Source organism: Brachycentrus maculatus, unplaced genomic scaffold, assembly GCF_059751285.1.
Source record: "Brachycentrus maculatus isolate JH-2025_06_01 unplaced genomic scaffold, ASM5975128v1 h1tg000994l, whole genome shotgun sequence".
In the NCBI taxonomy this organism is placed as follows: Eukaryota; Metazoa; Arthropoda; class Insecta; order Trichoptera; family Brachycentridae; genus Brachycentrus; species Brachycentrus maculatus.
Genome location: NW_028281712.1, coordinates 1,486 through 21,373, shown reverse-complemented (window position 1 = coordinate 21,373; position 19,888 = coordinate 1,486). Strand labels below are relative to the sequence as shown.

Here is a 19,888-nt window from a genome sequence, read left to right as displayed (position 1 = left end):
AAAACGTAAAATGTTCAGGAGGGCCATTTAAGTCACTTTTGCTTGGCAAGAAAATAAACATCAATGCAGTTAGTCATTTTTAACTTGTCAATATATTATACTTCCAAGTTTAAAATCTAAGATTGACACGAAAACTCTAAAATCATGATTTCAGGCATCTCCCAGTATTTAAAATTATTTAGTTAAGATCTTGGGTACATTTAAAAGGGTCTGCTAAATAAAAATGGTAACTTAAATATCGTAGTCGTACAGGAGAAAGTGACCAACTAACAAAACGTAAAATGACCATTTAAGTCACTTTTGCTTGGCAAGAAAATAAACATCAATTCAGTTAGTCATTTTTAACAAGTCAATATATTTTACTTCTAAATTTAAAATCCTTTGGGATTTTTTTCAGGGCAATATTAGGCTAGTAACATATCAAATAGTCAATGATCACGTTTTTGTAAAAAATGTACTTGGTCACTTTCTCCTGTACGACTACGATATGTACACAATTATCAAATCCCGTCACCAGCGGTCCGCAGGCGGAAAAAACACCCGTTCAAAATGTGTCTATGATTATTTTGGTCACAGTAAGAACCTTTGTCTACGATGCATCTGGTAGGAACTACCCTCTCTCTGCAGCCTAATGATTTCATTCCGCAGCCTCTCTTCTTCCCTCGCCGCCTCTCGGAGCTCCATCTCCCTCTGCTTCTTCTCACAGTTTTCCTTTTCTTTCCTTTCTAACTGCTTCATCTCCACTTGGAGTGAAGATATCTTGTTTAAATCGCCTCTGGACTTCTGAAAGAACGAGCATTTGAGTTTAACACGTTGACTGCCAACTACGAGATAACTCTAGGATTGCGTTCTTTGCTAGGACGCCGACTAGGAGTTGTCTCGTACTATGTATACTTGCCATAGTCGTGCAGCTACGACAAATTCTTAGTATATCAGTGCTAATATGGATAGATGGCGCATGGGAAAAGAACAAAAATCAATGCTGGCTTACACGAACACAAAATTTATTTACAACATTTTGAGTGTGTCCAAATACTTGTTCACAAAATCTGGATTATCTCCAATTACAGGAGTTATTTTCATATTATCTTTTGACATCTCATCAAAGATGAAGAAGAATATGGAAGTCTGGGCATTTACGGGGTGGACAACCGTCATAGGCTTCATAAAAGAGTTTCTGCTCAATAAAAAGCTTCTTTTCATCTCACCAATAGATGTCTCTAGTGAAGTTCTAGTGATTCAATAACAATGTTTCAAAATTGGTTAATATATATGGAACTTCCAAGAATTTGAGTAGTGTGGTTGTCAATAATGGGTAGAATTGGTGAATTTTACACGTGTGTAAAGTGATCACTTAAACTAGCCTATGACGGTCGTCAGCCCCGGTTATGGATCGGAGAGTCGGAAGTATTAATCAATAAGTATTATTAATAAAATTTAAGAAACATGTGTTGAGATGGTTTGGACATGTTGAAGGAATTAGTGAAGAAAGAAATTATGAGGCGAATGTAGTTGGAAATAGAGCAGAGGAAGCCGAGGAAAACTTGGAACAATCAAGTATTTCAAATACTTTGAAGTGATCAGGTCAGGAATCGGAATAATCGCTGGGTATGTATGAGGCGCTGTCCGCCTCCGTAGTGTAATGGTCAGCACGCTCGGCTACCGTTCTGGAGGTCCCGGGTTCGATTCCCAGGGGGGGTCAAATAAATATAAGTGATTTTTTCACTGTAATATTTATTCAATATTACCCTGGACTGGTACCTGAAGCGGAGGGCTGATCACCTTTCCTTCGTGTGTAAACAATCAAGATAACACTGTGTTCATATGAAGCAGTGCCCTATGCACCATTGGGTTGTGGATAAGGGTTTTATTATTATTATTATTATATGTATGAGGAGATGCACGAATGTGGAAAAGCGGAAGACTGTTGGTAAAGATGAATTGGCGTGGCGTTCTATTCTCTACGCCCACCACTGTGGGGAAGCAGTTTGATATCAAATATTGAAATCAAATTCTGACTTTTAGGGTCTACTAAGTAGTACATTTTTTTAAATAATTGAATCAAATGCCCTAACAAGGCGGAAAAAAAATCACAAATTATATGTTATAATTTTATGTTTTAAAAATAAAAAAAATAAAAAATATATATATATATATATATATATATATGTATATATATATAAAACTTATTAGATCCTAAAAATCAGTGTTTGATTTGAAAATATAAATTATAAATTAAATTATGGAGTACTACAAATTAAACACCAAATCAAAATAAATGTGGAGCGAGTGTTTTTGCCTAGAATTTTCACTCATTAATTACATGAAATTACAGTACCTTTAAACATAAACAGTAAATGCACTCACGAGTAGGCATAGGCTATGAAACTTATAAAGTTGAAGCAGGGACATGATAAACGGCGTTGCATAAGCCATAGCTAGATTTCAGAGTCACTTGGACGTTAGGTAATTTAAAAAAAATATATATATATTTATAAATATATATATATATATATATATATATATATATATATATATATATATATATATATATATATATATATATACATGGTTTTATATATGGTTTTGTCCGCCTCCGTAGTGTTATGATCAGCACACTCGACTACCGTACTGGAGGTCCCAGGTTCGATTCCCAGGGAGGGTCAAATAAATATTAGAGTGATTTTTTCACTCTAATATTTATTCAATATTACCCTGGACTGGTATCTGAAGCGGAGGGCTGATTACCTTTCATCATGTTAATGATCAAGATAACACTGCGTTTACATGATGCAGTGCCCTATGCACCATCGGGGTGCGGATGGGGGTTTGAATGAAAATATATATGGTTATAATGATGGTTAGATAGTTAGTTATACTAACTCACCTCTTTCAATCTCTCGACATTTTGCATCTCGGTGTTGGCCCGCTCTATTTGCGCCAACATAAGCTCCCGATCTACTATGTTTTCTCGTTGTTTCTTTTTATTTTCCTCCAATTTGCACTTCACTTGACTTTGTAGTGTGGAAAGGACCTCGTCCAGTAGCGCCTGCCGGGCCATATGCTCCTCTTGCCACTTCTGAAAACGGAAATTCATTATCGCCTGGCTTTCTAACTCTTCAACTGAGAATCTTCTGTGTGTGTCATGTCAAGTCCCCCTGACGTCGATTATCGCTTGAGAGTAATTGTCCTTGTCTTAGGCAGTTCTAAACAGCACCTTGACAGTCCTGATCGCTGTATAATCTTATATATTCTGGAGTCAGGAGATCTGTCTTCTGTCCACACGTCATCCACTCTCTATTTTACCTTATGATTAGATACAATACCCCGTACTTCTCTCTTCTCAGCACATGCCCCAGATAGGACACCTTCCGGACCTTGATATCAGTCAGCAACTGTCTCCCTGCTCTTGCTCTATGGGGCACATTTTCGTTGCTGACCATTTGATCCGTGGAATGCATAGCATTCTACGATGTAGCCACATCAGATGTCGTTAGGTGGGGAAGACAACGAAGAAGACAATGGTATGGTATGTGCGGAAAATAGAACCATCCAGACTCCCTACATTGCACTGCACAGCCAACTCCAATGTAGACTACCGAAGAGATGGATTGACAGCTGGGAATCGACATCGCAGGAGGCTAATCCCTCTTAAAAACGGGCCACAAGACCTACACCAAAATGATAAAATATTTGATAATCATACCTGTTCTTGCTTGGAGAATATAGCTCTAGCCTCTCCGTCCATCAGAGAGTCTAGGTGCTTCTGTCTGTTCCTCTCTAGCTGTCTCTGCCTCTCCAGACTCTCCAGGGCGCTGTCCAGTGCTGTCTTCCACTCTCTTCTGCTGGATTCTTCCCTTTGTACGTCCTACAGATATAACAAAATCAATACTGTATCTAAGTTTTGTACTGACATTTCTTGGTGGAACTGCATTTTGTATAATAAAATAACAACTTTGTAATTTTATTATACAACACTGTATCATTACAGACATGCTTCCTTGAAGATAACATAACCATACATATGTATATATCTACTCTTCGAGATACCATCATGACTTTACAATACCAAAATGCAATACCAAACAATTCCAACAGAACTTTGAATATTTGGGAACCAAGTACTTCAATAACCTTTCTACAGATATAAAAAAAATTTGAAGACATTAAAATGCAATTTAAAAAAATATACAATTCCTATAATTAGAGATAATCCACATTTGTGAACAAGTATTTGGACACACTCAAAATGTAGTGCATAGGGAACTGCATCATATTGACTCAGTGTTATCTTGATCATTACATACACAAAGGCAAGGTCATCACTTGCGCTTCAGGGACCAGTCCAAGGTAATATTGAAATTGAAATTAACACTATTAGTGTAAATTCACTGTTTATTTTCACCCTCCCCCCCCTGGAAATTGAACCCAGGACTTCCAGCACGGTAGCCAAATGCGCTGACCACTACACTACAGAGATGGACTAAAGTCTACAAAGATGATAAGTTGGGATGAGGTCAGGAAGAACAAAAAACGGTAATTTTTAGAGTATGCTGGTAATTACCAACCTAGACGCAGTATAAATTGGATACACACCTTCTGGACAGCTGCAGCAATGGCCGCCATCTCCATCAGGTCCGCCTGGACGTCCTTCTCAGCCTCGCGCGCCCTCTCGCGCAGCCTCCTGGCCTGCATGCCCATGTTGCTGATGACCACCCCTCTTGCTGCCGCCCGCCGCGCCGCCGCCGCCCGCCGCACCTCGCCCGCGGCCGCCAGTTCCTGCAGCAGCAGCGACTCTGCCTCCTCCTGCCGCTTGAGCGAGGCGGCTGCGTCTTCCGACTCGCGGAGATCGGATATCTGCTGGCATAGCTCCGCTTGGAGATCCTGGAGGAGAGAAAGGTCATTGAAAGCTGTCCCACCGCATTCCCAGATCTGATACAGAAGCATCTAGGCTTCCTGACAGACATTCTCTTGCAAATCAATTTTTGATTTTGTTTTATGAACTACATTGAAAGCTGTCCCACCGCATTCCCAGATCTGATACAGAAGCATCTAGGCATCCTGGCAGACCTTCTTTTGCAAAGCAATTTTTTATTATGTTTTATGAATTGCATTGAAAGCTGTCCCACTGCATTCCCAGATCTGATACAGAAGCATCTAGGCTTCCTGACAGACCTTCTTTTGCAAAGCAATTTTTTATTTTGTTTTATGAACTATATGGAAAGCAGTCCCACCGCATTCCCAGATCTGATACAGAAGCATCTAGGCTTCCTGACAGACCTTCTCTTGCAAAGCAATTTTTTATTTTGTTTTATGAACTATATGGAAAGCAGTCCCACCGCATTCCCAGATCTGATACAGAAGCATCTAGGCTTCCTGGCAGACCTTCTCTTGCAAAGCAATGTTTTATTTTGTTTTATGAACTGCATTGAATGCTGTCTCACTGCATTCCCAGATCTGATACAGAAGCATCTAGGCTTCCTGGCAGACCTTTTCTTGCAAAGCAATGTTTTATTTTGTTTTATGAACTGCATTGAATGCTGTCTCACTGCATTCCCAGATCTGATACAGAAGCATCTAGGCTTCCTGACAGACCTTCTCTGGCAAAGCAATTTTCTTTTTGAACTAAGTTGCGAAATTTATTGAAAATGTGAAACAAAATTGTATCCTGATATTACTGTGAATTTACTTTCAAAAACTTTCAATATCCCTGCCATATAATAGTTTAATATAATAAAACTCTCTACCAGTAGGTACATTGAAGCTGTCCCACCGCATTCCCAGATCTGATACAGAATCATTTAGGCTTCCTGACAGACCTTCTCTTGCAAAATTTTTGGTTTGTTTTATGAAATAAGTTGGGAAATTTATAGAAAATGTGAAACAAAATTGTATCCCGATTTTACTGTGAATTAACATTTAAAAGCTTTTAATATGCCTGTCACTGCCAATCAAAATAAATACAAGTTTGTAAATCCACCACCAATTTTCTAGAAGTACCCCGGTGTAGGCAGTGAAAGGGATTAGTATTAGAAAAAGGTCACTGGAGCAATGCTCGCATGTTTCCACATGTTTGCGTTGCATAAGTGTTGCGATGAACAGCCGAACTGAGCTTGCCAGTTGCCATTTGTAATTTTTTATTAGAATTTATTAAAAAGTATTCATTAAATGAACAAATATATACTTTTTTATGGTCTTATTTTATTATTATAGTTACACTTCTTTTTTATATTAGGTTATATTACTGAGTTTCTCCATTGTATGCTTGGCAACAACAGTTTAGAGACTAGAAGAAGGTGTATTTTACTACACATTTTTATCGATTGTTGCACAGTATGATCGATAATCCTGAAATTATTCGGAGCATTTGACTGTATGTCTCCGATAGTTACCTAAGACAGTGTAGGCATAAATTGTTTCATATTCCTGTATATAGGACCAACCTGCTGATGGTTATGCTTGTAAGAAGAGCTACCGCTATGCTGAACAATATCACACCGGATATTGATCTTTCCATGTGTCTAAGGGGGTATTTCGAAGCAGGATTCTTCTACAACTTTAACAAGAGTCTTTTTACTTACTTTGTAATTTGTGTTTTTTTAATATATACGCCTTAAATGTTAGTTTGTCATGTACAAGTATATCGTAGTCGTACAGGAGAAAGTGACCAACTAACAAAAGGTAAAATGTTCAGAAGGGCCATTTAAGTTACGTTTTCTTGGCAACAAAATAATCATCAGTGCAGTTAGTCATTTTTACCAAGTCAATATATTATACTTACAAGTTTAAAACCCTTTGGGATGTTTTTCAGAGCAACATTAAGCTAGTAAGATATCAAATAGTCAATGATCACGTTTTTGTACAAAATGCATATGGTCACTTTCTCCTGTATGACTACAATATGTTAATTATTGAATAAATTGATTTTGAAACAATATGAGAGTCTCATCTCACCTTCATCCTTTGTTCTTTCATCAGCATGGCTTCCTTTTCCCTCTCTATCTGGTTTCTCAAACATCTATCTCTCTCCTGTAATATCTTCGCCGTCTCTTCTTCATCCTGCTTCCTACATTTCTCACTCTCTATTATCTGCTCCATCCTGAAAACAGAAATGGAGACTGCTTAACGGACAAGAGCACAATTTTGAACAGATTTGTTTTCCCTGTAATGGTGGGGACTGACTGGAGCATTGCGTTGTAACGTTACATCGTAACATTGCTCGCGGCAAGCGCTCCGACTAAGGATGGAGCGCTCAGCTTGCTGTACTGACTATACGGATGCCCGATGATTACTGGCTTACTCCACACTCGATAATATTGGTTCTATAACTTGTCCCCTTCCGTAGTGTAATGGTCAGCACGCTCGGCTACCGTTCTGGAGGTACCGGGTTCAATTCCCAGGGGGGGCCAAGCTGGTCAATGTGATTTTTTCACTCTAATATTTATTCAATAATACCCTTAATTGTACCAGGAAAACCAGATGATATTGGCAGACAAGAGTGGTTCATGAAATTCGAGAAGTAAGAGTCAGGTACAATGAAGAAGACCTTCATTACGTGGGAGGATGGGTGTTTAAAGAGAGAACATATTTTTACTTTGCAGTAAAATCTATCCATTTTATATTTAAGTTTTACTTAGTAAATACATACCACAATTTCTTAAAATCTAAAATACTGAGCACTGGTTTCATCCATTTCAAACAGCAGTGTTTGATGTCCCTGAATTTGAGCGAAATGTGAATGTTATGTGCTTGCGATAGCTTTGAGTGTCTTTTTTTTCTCCTTTTTCCTATACTTATTTGTAATATATATAAGAAATACCGACATCCGGAGCATGTGTAAGACGGAGAATATCGTGAGGTGGGGACGACAACGAAGGCGATACTGGAATGAACATATCGTAGTCATACAGGAGAAAGCGACCAAGTGCATTTTTTTACAAAATCGTAATCATTGACTATTTGATATCTTACTAGCTTAATATTGCCCTGAAAATGTCCCAAAGGATTTTAAACTTGTAAGTATAATATATTGACTTGGTGAAAATGACTAACTGCATTGATGTTTATTTTCTTGCCAAGCAAAAGTGACTTGACTGGCCCTCCTGAACATTTTACCTTTTGGTAGTTGGTCACTTTCTCCTGTACGACTACGATATAAACAGAATGTCAAAAGACAGACTTTCACGTATCGCCCTTCAAGGTAACCCTGAAGGACGCAGACCCCCAGGCAGGAGGTCTCCGAAAAGATGGAAAGACAGCTGGGAGTCAACATCCCAAGAGCGACATACGGAGGCACAAACAGATCCCTAGGATTTACAAAAAAAAAGATTTGTAATAATATGCTATGTTTACTATTATTATTGTGTCATGTTCCACTATATTGCCGTACTATTTTATATTCTATATCGCTCACTCCTTTCAACGTCATTTATAAAAAAACTTGATTTTTCTGGAGATCGTTTTTAATGTTAAAAATATAATACAATGTATTAAAAATAAAGTCAAGCCACTTATTGAACTTTCAACTGTGCAACAAATCTTTTTAGGTAAAACCTGAAGGTTTTTTCTCCATTTGAAAAATATTAAGCTTATTTAAAAAAAAAAATTAAACAATACCTTTTCTTCAAAATGCAAAAACAACACTTTCTGCCCTGTAGCGGGTAAATATTAAGTCAAAAATATGCCGCTTTTGCTGGGATATAGTTAATTTTCTGGGCATTTTGAAAACATGCACAACTGAAAATTGTCAATTTTTGATATATGACATTATTGAAAGCAGTGAGCGATATGTAAAGGCCTTACAGACGTATGCACCTACTAATAAAATAAAAATTAGAAACAGCTCCTACCCTATCTTTATCCTTCAAAGTTCAAAGCACAAATCTAAAATTAAAACTTAGCTTTACATACGGTATTTAAAAATGATGCGGAACGCGTCGAAACACGAGTCACAATAGATTTTAAGAAATAGTGGTGTATACTAAGTAAAACTTAAATTAAAAATAGAGGACATTTCTGTTAATAGTTACCATGCAGATTTGAGTGCCCCGTGCCTTTGCTTTCTCTCATACTCCCTGATGACGGGCTGGCTGGTTCTCCACTGGTGGTACAGCATGATCTCGGCCTCTTGTCTCCTCCGTTCTTCCTCTTTTGCCTTTATACCCAGATTCACTTCTCTTAGGGCTGAAATCGGCACCGAGTCCAAAAAGGTTCTGAAACACACAATACAAAACTAATTTTATATGTCGTCAGATTAATACCCTGACACTGCAGCGCGAGTGGTATGTTTGCCACAGCACGCCTACCACATTGGGATGGCCTGTTAAGGCACCGAGCGGCAGACTTCCGGAAGAGGCTGATGAAGAGCTCCAACCTCATCATAAAGCGGCTTGTGGAGCACAGATGGGGGCTGGACATGTCGCTCACTCCTTTCAAGAACGTCATAAATAAAAAAACTTGATTTTTCAGGAGAACGTTTTTAAAGTTGTAAAATATAATGAAGTGTATTAAAAATAAATATCGAGCCACTTATTGAACTTTTCACTGTGCAACAGATCTTTTTAGGTTAAACCTGAAGGTTTTTTCTCCATTTGAAAAATATTTAGTATATTTAAAAAAAAAATTAAGCAATACCTTTTCTTCAAAATGCAAAAACAACACTTTCTGCCCTGTAGCGGGTAAATATTATGTTAAAAATATGCCTCTTTTGCTGGGATATAGTACATTTTCTGGGCATTCCGAAAACATACACAACTCAAAATTTTCGATTTTTTATTTATGACGTTCTTGAAAGGAGTGAGCGATGTGGCGGCACTGGAGCACAGTGCTGCATTTGCCAGCGAGCTAATCTTCATCTACATCTCTCCAAATTTTCTTATGCCATTTCTTCTCATTATTTTTATTTTAATTTTTATTTGTTTATTATTTTTAATTTAATTTTATACAAAAAATGTTGTAAAACATATATGGCTGACTAAGTATTGCACCCACCACATAGTCAAGCTGAAATAAAGATTTATTATTATTAGTATTATTTTAATAAGATACCTAAAACTAAAAGTAAAAACAATTTCCACATCCCATTTTTAAATTCAGTCAGATCACTCCACTACTTCACAAACTGGACTGGTTATGCTTTTTCAAAAGGGTGGAGTATAAACTCTGCCTTCTCATGTATAAATCAATACGTAATATGGCTCCAGAGTATCTAAAAGAGCTGTGTATTCCAGACAAATTGGTTGATAGACGTCTCACGCCTCAATCGGCTACAACAACTGCAATGGGCTTGCTTTATCATTACACCACTTTCCACAGGGGTAGGTTGAGAGAAAAGAACGCCATACCACTCTGTCTTTGCAAACAATCTTCGCCTCTTAGCATTCATGCATCTCCTCATTCATATCTGCTGATTATTCCAACTCCTGTTCGACCACTTTTAAGCAATTGAAATACTTGAACATGCCAAGTTTTCCACAGTCTTCCTCTGCTCCTTTTTCCTCAAAATTACAGAACTACATTCGCCTCATAAATTTGTTTTACCGTTCTTTCCTCACTCATTCGTTCCACATGTCCAAACCATCTTAACACACCTTTCTTAATTTCATTGATAATGCTTATCTCAGCCATGCATAATTTTCCAATTTCACCATTCAAACATCCATCATTCACGTTATCCCTCCCTTATCCATAAAGTCATTAAAAATATAAACTAAATAAAAAAAGAGGTAATCATAAATGAATAATGGAAGTGAATAAATATGATCACATTATTCGGCCATATCACATTAAATTGCATGTCATAATATATTTTCTTACATAAAATTTTATAAACAAGCATTGAAAAATGTGCCTTTGACACAGGAAAACTTAGTGAGGGCACATTATTGTAATTTGTAATTATGTATATGGTGAAATCTTCTTTGCGTGTCATATAAAGTGCCCCTGACGTCGACTATCACTTGAGAGTAATTGTCCTTGTCTCGGGCAGCTCTAAACACCGCCTCGACGGTCCTGATCCCCATCCAATCTCGTATATTCCGGAGCCAGGAGATCTGCCTTCTGCCCACACCTTGTCGACCCTCTATTTTGCCTTTGATGATTAAATGCAATAGCTTGTACTTCTCTTCTCTCAGCACATGCCCCAGATAGGACACCTTCCGGACCTTGATATCAGTCAGCAACTGTCTCCCTGGAGCTCTTGCTCTTTGGAGCACATTTGCGTTGCTGACCATATCGGTCCATGGAATATATTGTGGTGCCTCATTCGGCCCCGACCACCATAGACGAATCGATGATGACAAACCATAGATGCAAATGAACGCGACGTCACCGCGCCATCGCGAACCAGCGTGACGTCACCACGCCTTTAAAAGTACTGACGACGCAAGGTACATTCTCTCTCGTCATCTTGCCATCAGCGTGAACTGCCGCTACATTCTACATTAGTTCTGTTGTTCCGTGTCTGTCTGCTGTGCCGGCCAACGTCGAGTTGAAATCGGATCTAGCTGACTAATTGAACTAAACACTAATCCCTTTCACTGCCTACACTGGGGTACTTATAGAAAATTTGGTGATGGACTTACAATCTTGTATTTATTTCGATTGGCAGTGACAGGTATATTGAAAGCTTTCAAATGTAAATTCACAGTACAATCAGGATAAAATTAAATATTGTTTCATATTTTTAATAAATTTTGCAACTTATTTGAAAAAAAAAAATTGCTTAGCAAGAGCAGATCTGTCAGGAAGCCTAGATGCTTCTGTATCAGATCTGGGCATGCGGTGGGACAGCTTTCAATATTCTACATTATAGTATAGTATTGCATAGTCATTATAAAATTTGTAACCTTAATTAAATTTATGAATATAAAAACGTGAAAATCAAGTAAGTCTATTTATTACATTATGATCCATTTTTAAAACGCAGCTTCTGAGGAGCAACAAATGGAGACGTGTGGAGACAAACACACGTTCCCCATAGTATGATGACTTAAAAATAAATAAATTATACTCACTTTCGTTTGTGCATCTTCAATTCTAGTTGATACAGCTTTAGTTCTTCTCTCTGCTCCATATCTTCGTGGAAGAGCATCATTGCTAATTTATTCCTTCTCTCTTCTAGATTTCTGTAATCAAATACGAAACCTGTGAGAAATTTGTCTTAACACATTGTTTGCGGGAAACGCTCAAAACCGTATTTTAGACACAGTTGGTAGATTGCGGAAGATTAACTCATACCACTCTTATAGGCCAGAAGTTCTGGCCCGTATGATTCTAGTAGGCAGCTCCGTGGGCCACAATGTCTGGCCCGACGCAGGTATAACTTTAATCACTGATTTCTCTATCACCCGAGTATATTCTACCAAAAAATATTTCAGATAAATACAGTTAATCTTAATTAAGATGGTCATACGAATTGCCAGACAGTGTCCCAAAATTAGGGAACAAAAATATTTATTTTAATGGTAGAAAAAGGTCGCATTTTTTTTTATCAGAGTAGCTGATCAGTTATGAGAAAAAATGGTCAGAGTGGAAAGGGTTAAAGAACACATATTGGATATTTTTTAGAATATGTATATATGCATATAAAAATATATTTTTATATGTATGTATATTTTTTTGCGCCTTACTTCTTCTTCTTCTAACCATCATCCGCACCCGATGGTGCATAAGGCACTGCATCATATAAACGCAGTGTTGTCTTGATCGTTAACTCATGAAGGAAAGGTGATTAGCCCTCTGCTTCAGGGTAGTCAGGATAATATTTTAACATTTTTACATTTTTCATATTTTATGGAAGAGGCCTATATCCAGCAGTGGTAGACAGAAGACTAAAGGAGAAGAAGAAGTATGCAGTGATCACTTAAACCATCAAATGAAAGGTCGTGAGCCCAGACTTTCATATTCCAGTGTATTCACAAATATTTATTATTTAAATATCGGCGGGTATGTATGAGGAGATGCGTGAACGTGGAAAAGGAGAATAATGTTTGCAAAGACAGAATGGTGTGGCGTTCTATTCTCTCTGCCTATCCCTGCGGGGAAGCGGCGCGATGGTTAGTTAGTTAGTTATTAACAATATGATACACACTTTTCTCTTCTCCTCGTGGCGGCCAGGTCCGCAGCGTCGCGGCCCGCCCGCTCGCACGGGCCCGGCACGCGGCGCGCGGGCAGGCCCGGCGCGGGGCGGTGGCGCGCCCAGTACGCGGCCAGCTGCGCGCGCGACGCGGCTGCCGCGTCGGCCGCCGCGCGCCGCCGCGCCGCGTCTCGCGCGGCCTCCTGCCCGGCCCGCATGCTCCTGCAATCAAAATGCGATCACCCTCTTTACTTTTTTTTTCTTTATATTAAATTCTTTTGCATTACATGACATAAATTCAAATACAAAAAAATTTGAATAAAATATAAATATAAATACAAAAAAAGATGCCACAAAGGCATGGCCTGTGTGTGGGTATACAATATAATTAAGGTCATAGTAAAGGGTATAAGGGTATAGGTATTATAAGTAGAACAAGAATAATAATTGTGGTACATAATATTCATATAAAAAAATGAAATAATTCCTTCTTTTCTGACTTTGAAATGAGGCCGGCGCAGAAGGTAAAAATACCCTTCCCGCCCTTACACTATGGTCACAGATATTTTACATATATTTTTTTTTATTATTTTTACTTTAATTAATTTAATTAAAGTATAAATACCCCGTCGGAAGTGTGTTAACAGAACAACCTGAATGTATCAAGAATGAAAAGAGTCTGAAAGAATTAAAAAATAAATGTTTTGTAATATATTTATATTATAAACCCTTATCCGCACCCCAATGGTGCATAGGGCACTGCGTCATATAAACGCAGTGTTATCTTGATCGTTTACACATAAAGGAAAAGTGATCAGCCCTCCGCTTCTGGTACCAGTCCAGGGTAATATTGAATAAATATTAGAGTGAAAAAATCACTTACATTTATTTGACCCCCCCCTGGGAATCGAACCCGGGACCTCCAGAACGGTAGCCGAGCGTGCTGACCATTACACTACGGAGGCGGACAAACTTTATACTTTAATTAATTTAATTATTACCGGACGGGTAGAAATACCTTTCCCGTCAGAAGTGTGTTAACAGAACAACCTGAATGTATTAAGAATGAAAAGAGTCTGAAAGAATTTTTAAAATAAATGTTTTGTATACTGTATAAATATATAAGAATTTAGGTAGTGGTGAATGTTAAACATGTGTAAAGTGATAAACACTTATGACCAGCCTATGACAGTCGTAAGCCCCGTAATTGCCCAGACTTCCATATTCTTTTTCATCTATGTTGACATATCGCGCACTCCTTTCAAGAACGTCATAAAAATAAAAAAACTTGATTTTTCAGGAGAACGTTTTTAAACTTTAAAAATATAATACAATGTATTAAAAATAAATATCAAGCCACTTATTGATCTTTTTACTGTGGAACAGATCTTTTTAGGTAATCAACCCGAAGGTTTTTTCTTCATTTGAAAAATATTTAGTATATTTAAAAAAATTATTAAACAATACCTTCTCTTCAAAATGCAAAATCAACATTTTCTGCCCTGCAGCGGGTAAATATTAAGTTAAAAATATGCCGCTTTTGCTGGGATATAGTACATTTTCTAAGCATTCCGAAAAAATGCACAACTGAAAATTAACGATTTTTTATTTATGACGTTGTTGAAAGGAGTGAGCGATATGTAAATATTAGCGACGTTAATTCGTTGTGTTAATTATGTACGCGCGTTCTCGTTTTTTTTTTAATTAATATTTGAACATCTGATATGCGAGTATGCTTATAAGTGGTATGCAAATAAACATACTTATATGAATAATAATATTGAATTAATTGATCTTTCAGGGGAATCCTCGCATAGTAGGCAGAGTAAATATTGATTATGCAACACAACCATTTAAACATGAAGTAATTAACCCTTTAGGCATAGTTGTAAAATAATAATAAATAAATAGTAATAAAAAATCCCTCTAAACGACCGTAACCAATTTATACACAATATATTTCATGTGGAGTCCTAACCAAAACGTAACATTTTCATTATAAATGATTTTAACCCTTTCCGGTCACTAAAAAAAAATTGAAAATTCCCCCAGGTCCACAATAGATTTACAGCATTACAGAATAAACAATACATCCAAGTTTTTTTTAATAAAACTTCACTCGTGTTAAAAAAAATTCTGAATGTATCCAATCTTATTTTTTGACATCTCATCAAAGATGAAGAAGAATATGGAAGTCTGGACTGACGACCGTCATAGGCTGGTTTAAGTGATCACTTTACACACGTGTAACATCCACCAATTCTACCCATTATTGACAACCACACTATTCAAATTCTTGGAAGTTCCATATATATGAACCAATTTAGAAACCTTGTTCTTGGATCACTAGAACTTCACTAGAGACATCTATTGGTGAGATGTAAAGAAGCTTAATTTCTTATCATTCATCAACATTTTCATAAAATTGTTGCAATTCCATATTATGAACTACAATTAATCCTCATATGAGGAAAATAATACCTTTAAAAATGCATTTGTGTCTAACCCACATAAATTCCACAATATAAATTTTTAAGCTTATTTTTAAAATATGCGCGAGAGGGTTAATGGGTTCGCAAATGTCAGACCCGCAGATCACGTGGATGTTCCGTCTCGCTAGAAAACGTGGTCACCCTTGACACTGGCACTTCTGAGAGTTCGGGGTGACGTCAAATCAGTATAACTATGGTATTTTGTGCTGTATAATCGCAGCGAGGATTTTTTTCAAAGGATAATAATATATTGTTGACTTTTTAAGCACTGGTGGTCAAACATTTTAACAAAATGCTATTTATGATTGTAAATCGCTCAATTCACTGCCAAAATAACTCAATACCTTGTAAGGGTATCATAGAGTACAACTCAATACCTTGTAAAGAGTATTTTAGAGTATAACTCAATGCCTTGTAAGGAGTATTTTAGAGTACAACTCAATACCTTGTAAAGAGTATTTTAGAGTATAACTCAATACCTTGTAAAGAGTATCTTAGGGTACAACTCAATACCTTGTAAAGAGTATTTTAGAGTATAACTCAATGCCTTGCAAGGAGTGTCTTAGAGTACAACTCAATACTTTGTAAGGAGTATCTTAGAGTAAAACTCTATACTTTGTAAGAAGTATCGTAGAGTAAAACTCAATACCTTGTAAAAAGTATTTTAGAGTATAACTCAATGCCTTGTAAAGAGTATTTTAGAGTATAACTCAATACTTTGTAAGGAGTATCTTAGAGTACAACTCAATACTTTGTAAGGAGTATCTTAGAGTAAAACTCTATACTTTGTAAGAAGTATCGTAGAGTACAACTCAATGCCTTATAAGGAGTATTTTAGAGTGCAACTCAAAACCTTGTAAGGAGTATCTTAGAGTACAACTCCATACCTTGTAAAGAGTATCTTAGAGTATAACTAATTACCTTGTGAAGAGTATTTTAGAATATAACTGAATACCTTTTAAGGAGTACCTTAGAGTACAATTCAATACTTTGTGAGGAGAATCTAAGAGTACAACTCAATACAAAGAAGAAGACGTCTCAATATTCGATTTCGTTGGATTTTGAAGGAAGAAACCAGTTGACGACCCCTGGATTATATAAATATTATTCATTGCTGTAGGTATTATCATTTTAGAGCAATTACTGTTCGTAAAAATGACACAATCACTCATAACAACTCTATTGTGCTTGTTCGCGAGGTGTCAACAGTGTCACGGTGGTATCGTAAAGGTTATGCAGATAACAGATTTAATATGTGACGTCACAAGAGTTAGATGTTCCCTTCCGTAAATGCGGTTAAAGTCATATCCATGCGCCAGACATTTACACACCTATTTTTTTTTTTGACATCTCATCAAAGATGAAGCAGAATATGAAAGTCTGGGCATTTACGGGGCTGACGACCGTCATAGGCTGGTTTAATCACTTAACACACTTGTAACATTCATCAATTCTACCCATTATTGACAACCACACTACTCAAATTCTTGGAAGTTCTATATACATGAACCAATTTAGAAACCTTGTTCTTGAATCAATAGAACTTCACTGGAGACATCTATTGGTGAGATGTAAAGTAGCTTTTTACTAAGCAGAAACTCTTATATTAGTATGTGAGGTCCGATATATTAGTATATGAGATGTCAAAAAATAATATGAAAATAACTCCTGTATTTGGAGATAATCCAGATTTTGTGAACAAGTATTTGGACACACTCAAAATGTTGTAAATTTACACACCTTTTTACATCTAGTCGTTGATAATACACGCTTGGGCGCTTTGTCATTGCGCAGTTGACTTGTTATAAACTGCTAGATGACACTTTTTAAATACTGTGAAAAAAGTGGTATAGATGTTTTGAAAAATTAGAAGAATTCTATCACCGGCCGACCACCGGAGAGGTGACACGTCTCTTCACACCCGATATTTTTAAATAATGTATATGGGATATTTTTTATTTTTTAGAATATATATGGTAAAATATTTTTTTTACTTTCGATAACTTTTTTCTTTTCATAATCATATAATTATTTCAAAGAAAAACTTCTTTTTAATACAAAAACGGTATTTTAAGTAGAAGAACAAAGTGGTCGAATGTTACCTAGGTTTAAGACCCAGTATTCGATAAGTCGCTAAGCTTAATTTTCTCTAAAGCCAGGTAACATTTGACGTAATTTTTTTTCTCTTAAAAGATCGTTTTTGAATTTAAAAAAAATGTTATTCTTCGAAACAAAAATTTAGTTTTGAAAAAAAAAAGTTTTTGAAAGGTAAATACCAAAAAAATTTAAAAAAAATTCTTATGTATTTTCAACAAAAAAAAAGTAAAATTGATTCCGATTTATGTTTTTTTAAAATCGCACGCAAGACACGACCGACCTCTTACGTGGTTGTCCGCGTTCTGAAATTTAATTTTAAGAACAAGTGACGTATGCGTTACGTCATAAGTATGGTAAATCGAAATGGGAGCCCCCGTATATTTGGTAAAGTACTACCAGTTTAAATGTAGTCGTGAAATAATTATCAGCGAAATGAACGCAAAAACGGTGATATCAAGGTCATTGATAAACCGTGGGTATGATGAATATAAACGTACACAAAATGCAATAAAAATAAAATAAAAATATTAATAAAACCAGCATTAAATATCCATATATATATATATATATATATATATATATATATTATATATATATATATATATATATATATATATATATATATATATATATATATATATATATATTATATATATATATATATATATATTATATATATATATATATATATATATATATATATATATATATATATATATATATATATATATATATATATATATATATATATATATATATATATATATATATATATATATATATATATATATATATATATATATATATATATATATATATATATATATATATATATATATACATATATATATATATATATATATATATATATATATATATATATATATATATATATATATATATATATATATATATATGTATATATATATATATATATATATATATATATATATTTATATATATATATATACATATATATATATATATATATATATATATATATATATATATATATATATATATATATACATATATATACATATATATATATATATATATATATATATATATATATATATATATATATATATATATATATATATATGGATATTTAATGCTGGTTTTATTAATATTTTTATTTTATTTTTATTGCATTTTGTGTACGTTTATATTCATCATACCCACGGTTTATCAATGACCTTGATATCACCGTTTTTGCGTTCATTTCGCTGATAATTATTTTCACGACTACATTTAAACTGGTAGTACTTTACCAAATATACGGGGGCTCCCATTTCGATTTACCATACTTATGACGTAACGCATACGTCACTTGTTCTTAAAATTAAATTTCAGAACGCGGACAACCACGTAAGAGGTCGGTCGTGTCTTGCGTGCGATTTTAAAAAAACATAAATCGGAATCAATTTTACTTTTTTTTTGTTGAAAATACATAAGAATTTTTTTTAAATTTTTTGGTATTTACCTTTCAAAAACTTTTTTTTTTCAAAACTAAATTTTTGTTTCGAAGAATAACATTTTTTTTAAATTCAAAAACGATCTTTTAAGAGAAAAAAAATTACGTCAAATGTTACCTGGCTTTAGAGAAAATTAAGCTTAGCGACTTATCGAATACTGGGTCTTAAACCTAGGTAACATTCGACCACTTTGTTCTTCTACTTAAAATACCGTTTTTGTATTAAAAAGAAGTTTTTCTTTGAAATAATTATATGATTATGAAAAGAAAAAAGTTATCGAAAGTAAAAAAAATATTTTACCATATATATTCTAAAAAATAAAAAATATCCCATATACATTATTTAAAAATATCGGGTGTGAAGAGACGTGTCACCTCTCCGGTGGTCGGCCGGTGATAGAATTCTTCTAATTTTTCAAAACATCTATACCACTTTTTTCACAGTATTTAAAAAGTGTCATCTAGCAGTTTATAACAAGTCAACTGCGCAATGACAAAGCGCCCAAGCGTGTATTATCAACGACTAGATGTAAAAAGGTGTGTAAATTTACAACATTTTGAGTGTGTCCAAATACTTGTTCACAAAATCTGGATTATCTCCAAATACAGGAGTTATTTTCATATTATTTTTTGACATCTCATATACTAATATATCGGACCTCACATACTAATATAAGAGTTTCTGCTTAGTAAAAAGCTACTTTACATCTCACCAATAGATGTCTCTAGTGAAGTTCTATTGATTCA

At 35.3% G+C, this 19,888-nt stretch overlaps 1 protein-coding gene across 1 annotated transcript; it reads right to left on the bottom strand.

The window, feature by feature from the left end:
• Positions 1 to 452: 452 nt before the first annotated feature.
• LOC148299689 (trichoplein keratin filament-binding protein-like) lies at positions 453 to 13,293 on the bottom strand. Its single transcript, XM_088275809.1, has 8 exons — positions 13,091 to 13,293; positions 12,015 to 12,125; positions 9,030 to 9,212; positions 6,955 to 7,099; positions 4,597 to 4,884; positions 3,707 to 3,868; positions 2,888 to 3,079; positions 453 to 783 (listed from the first exon to the last, which is right to left on the bottom strand). Exons 1-8 carry the CDS (start codon positions 13,291 to 13,293, stop codon positions 571 to 573), a joined length of 1,497 nt encoding a protein of 498 aa, XP_088131935.1. The 3' UTR covers positions 453 to 570.
• Between the last annotated feature and the right edge of the window lie 6,595 nt (positions 13,294 to 19,888).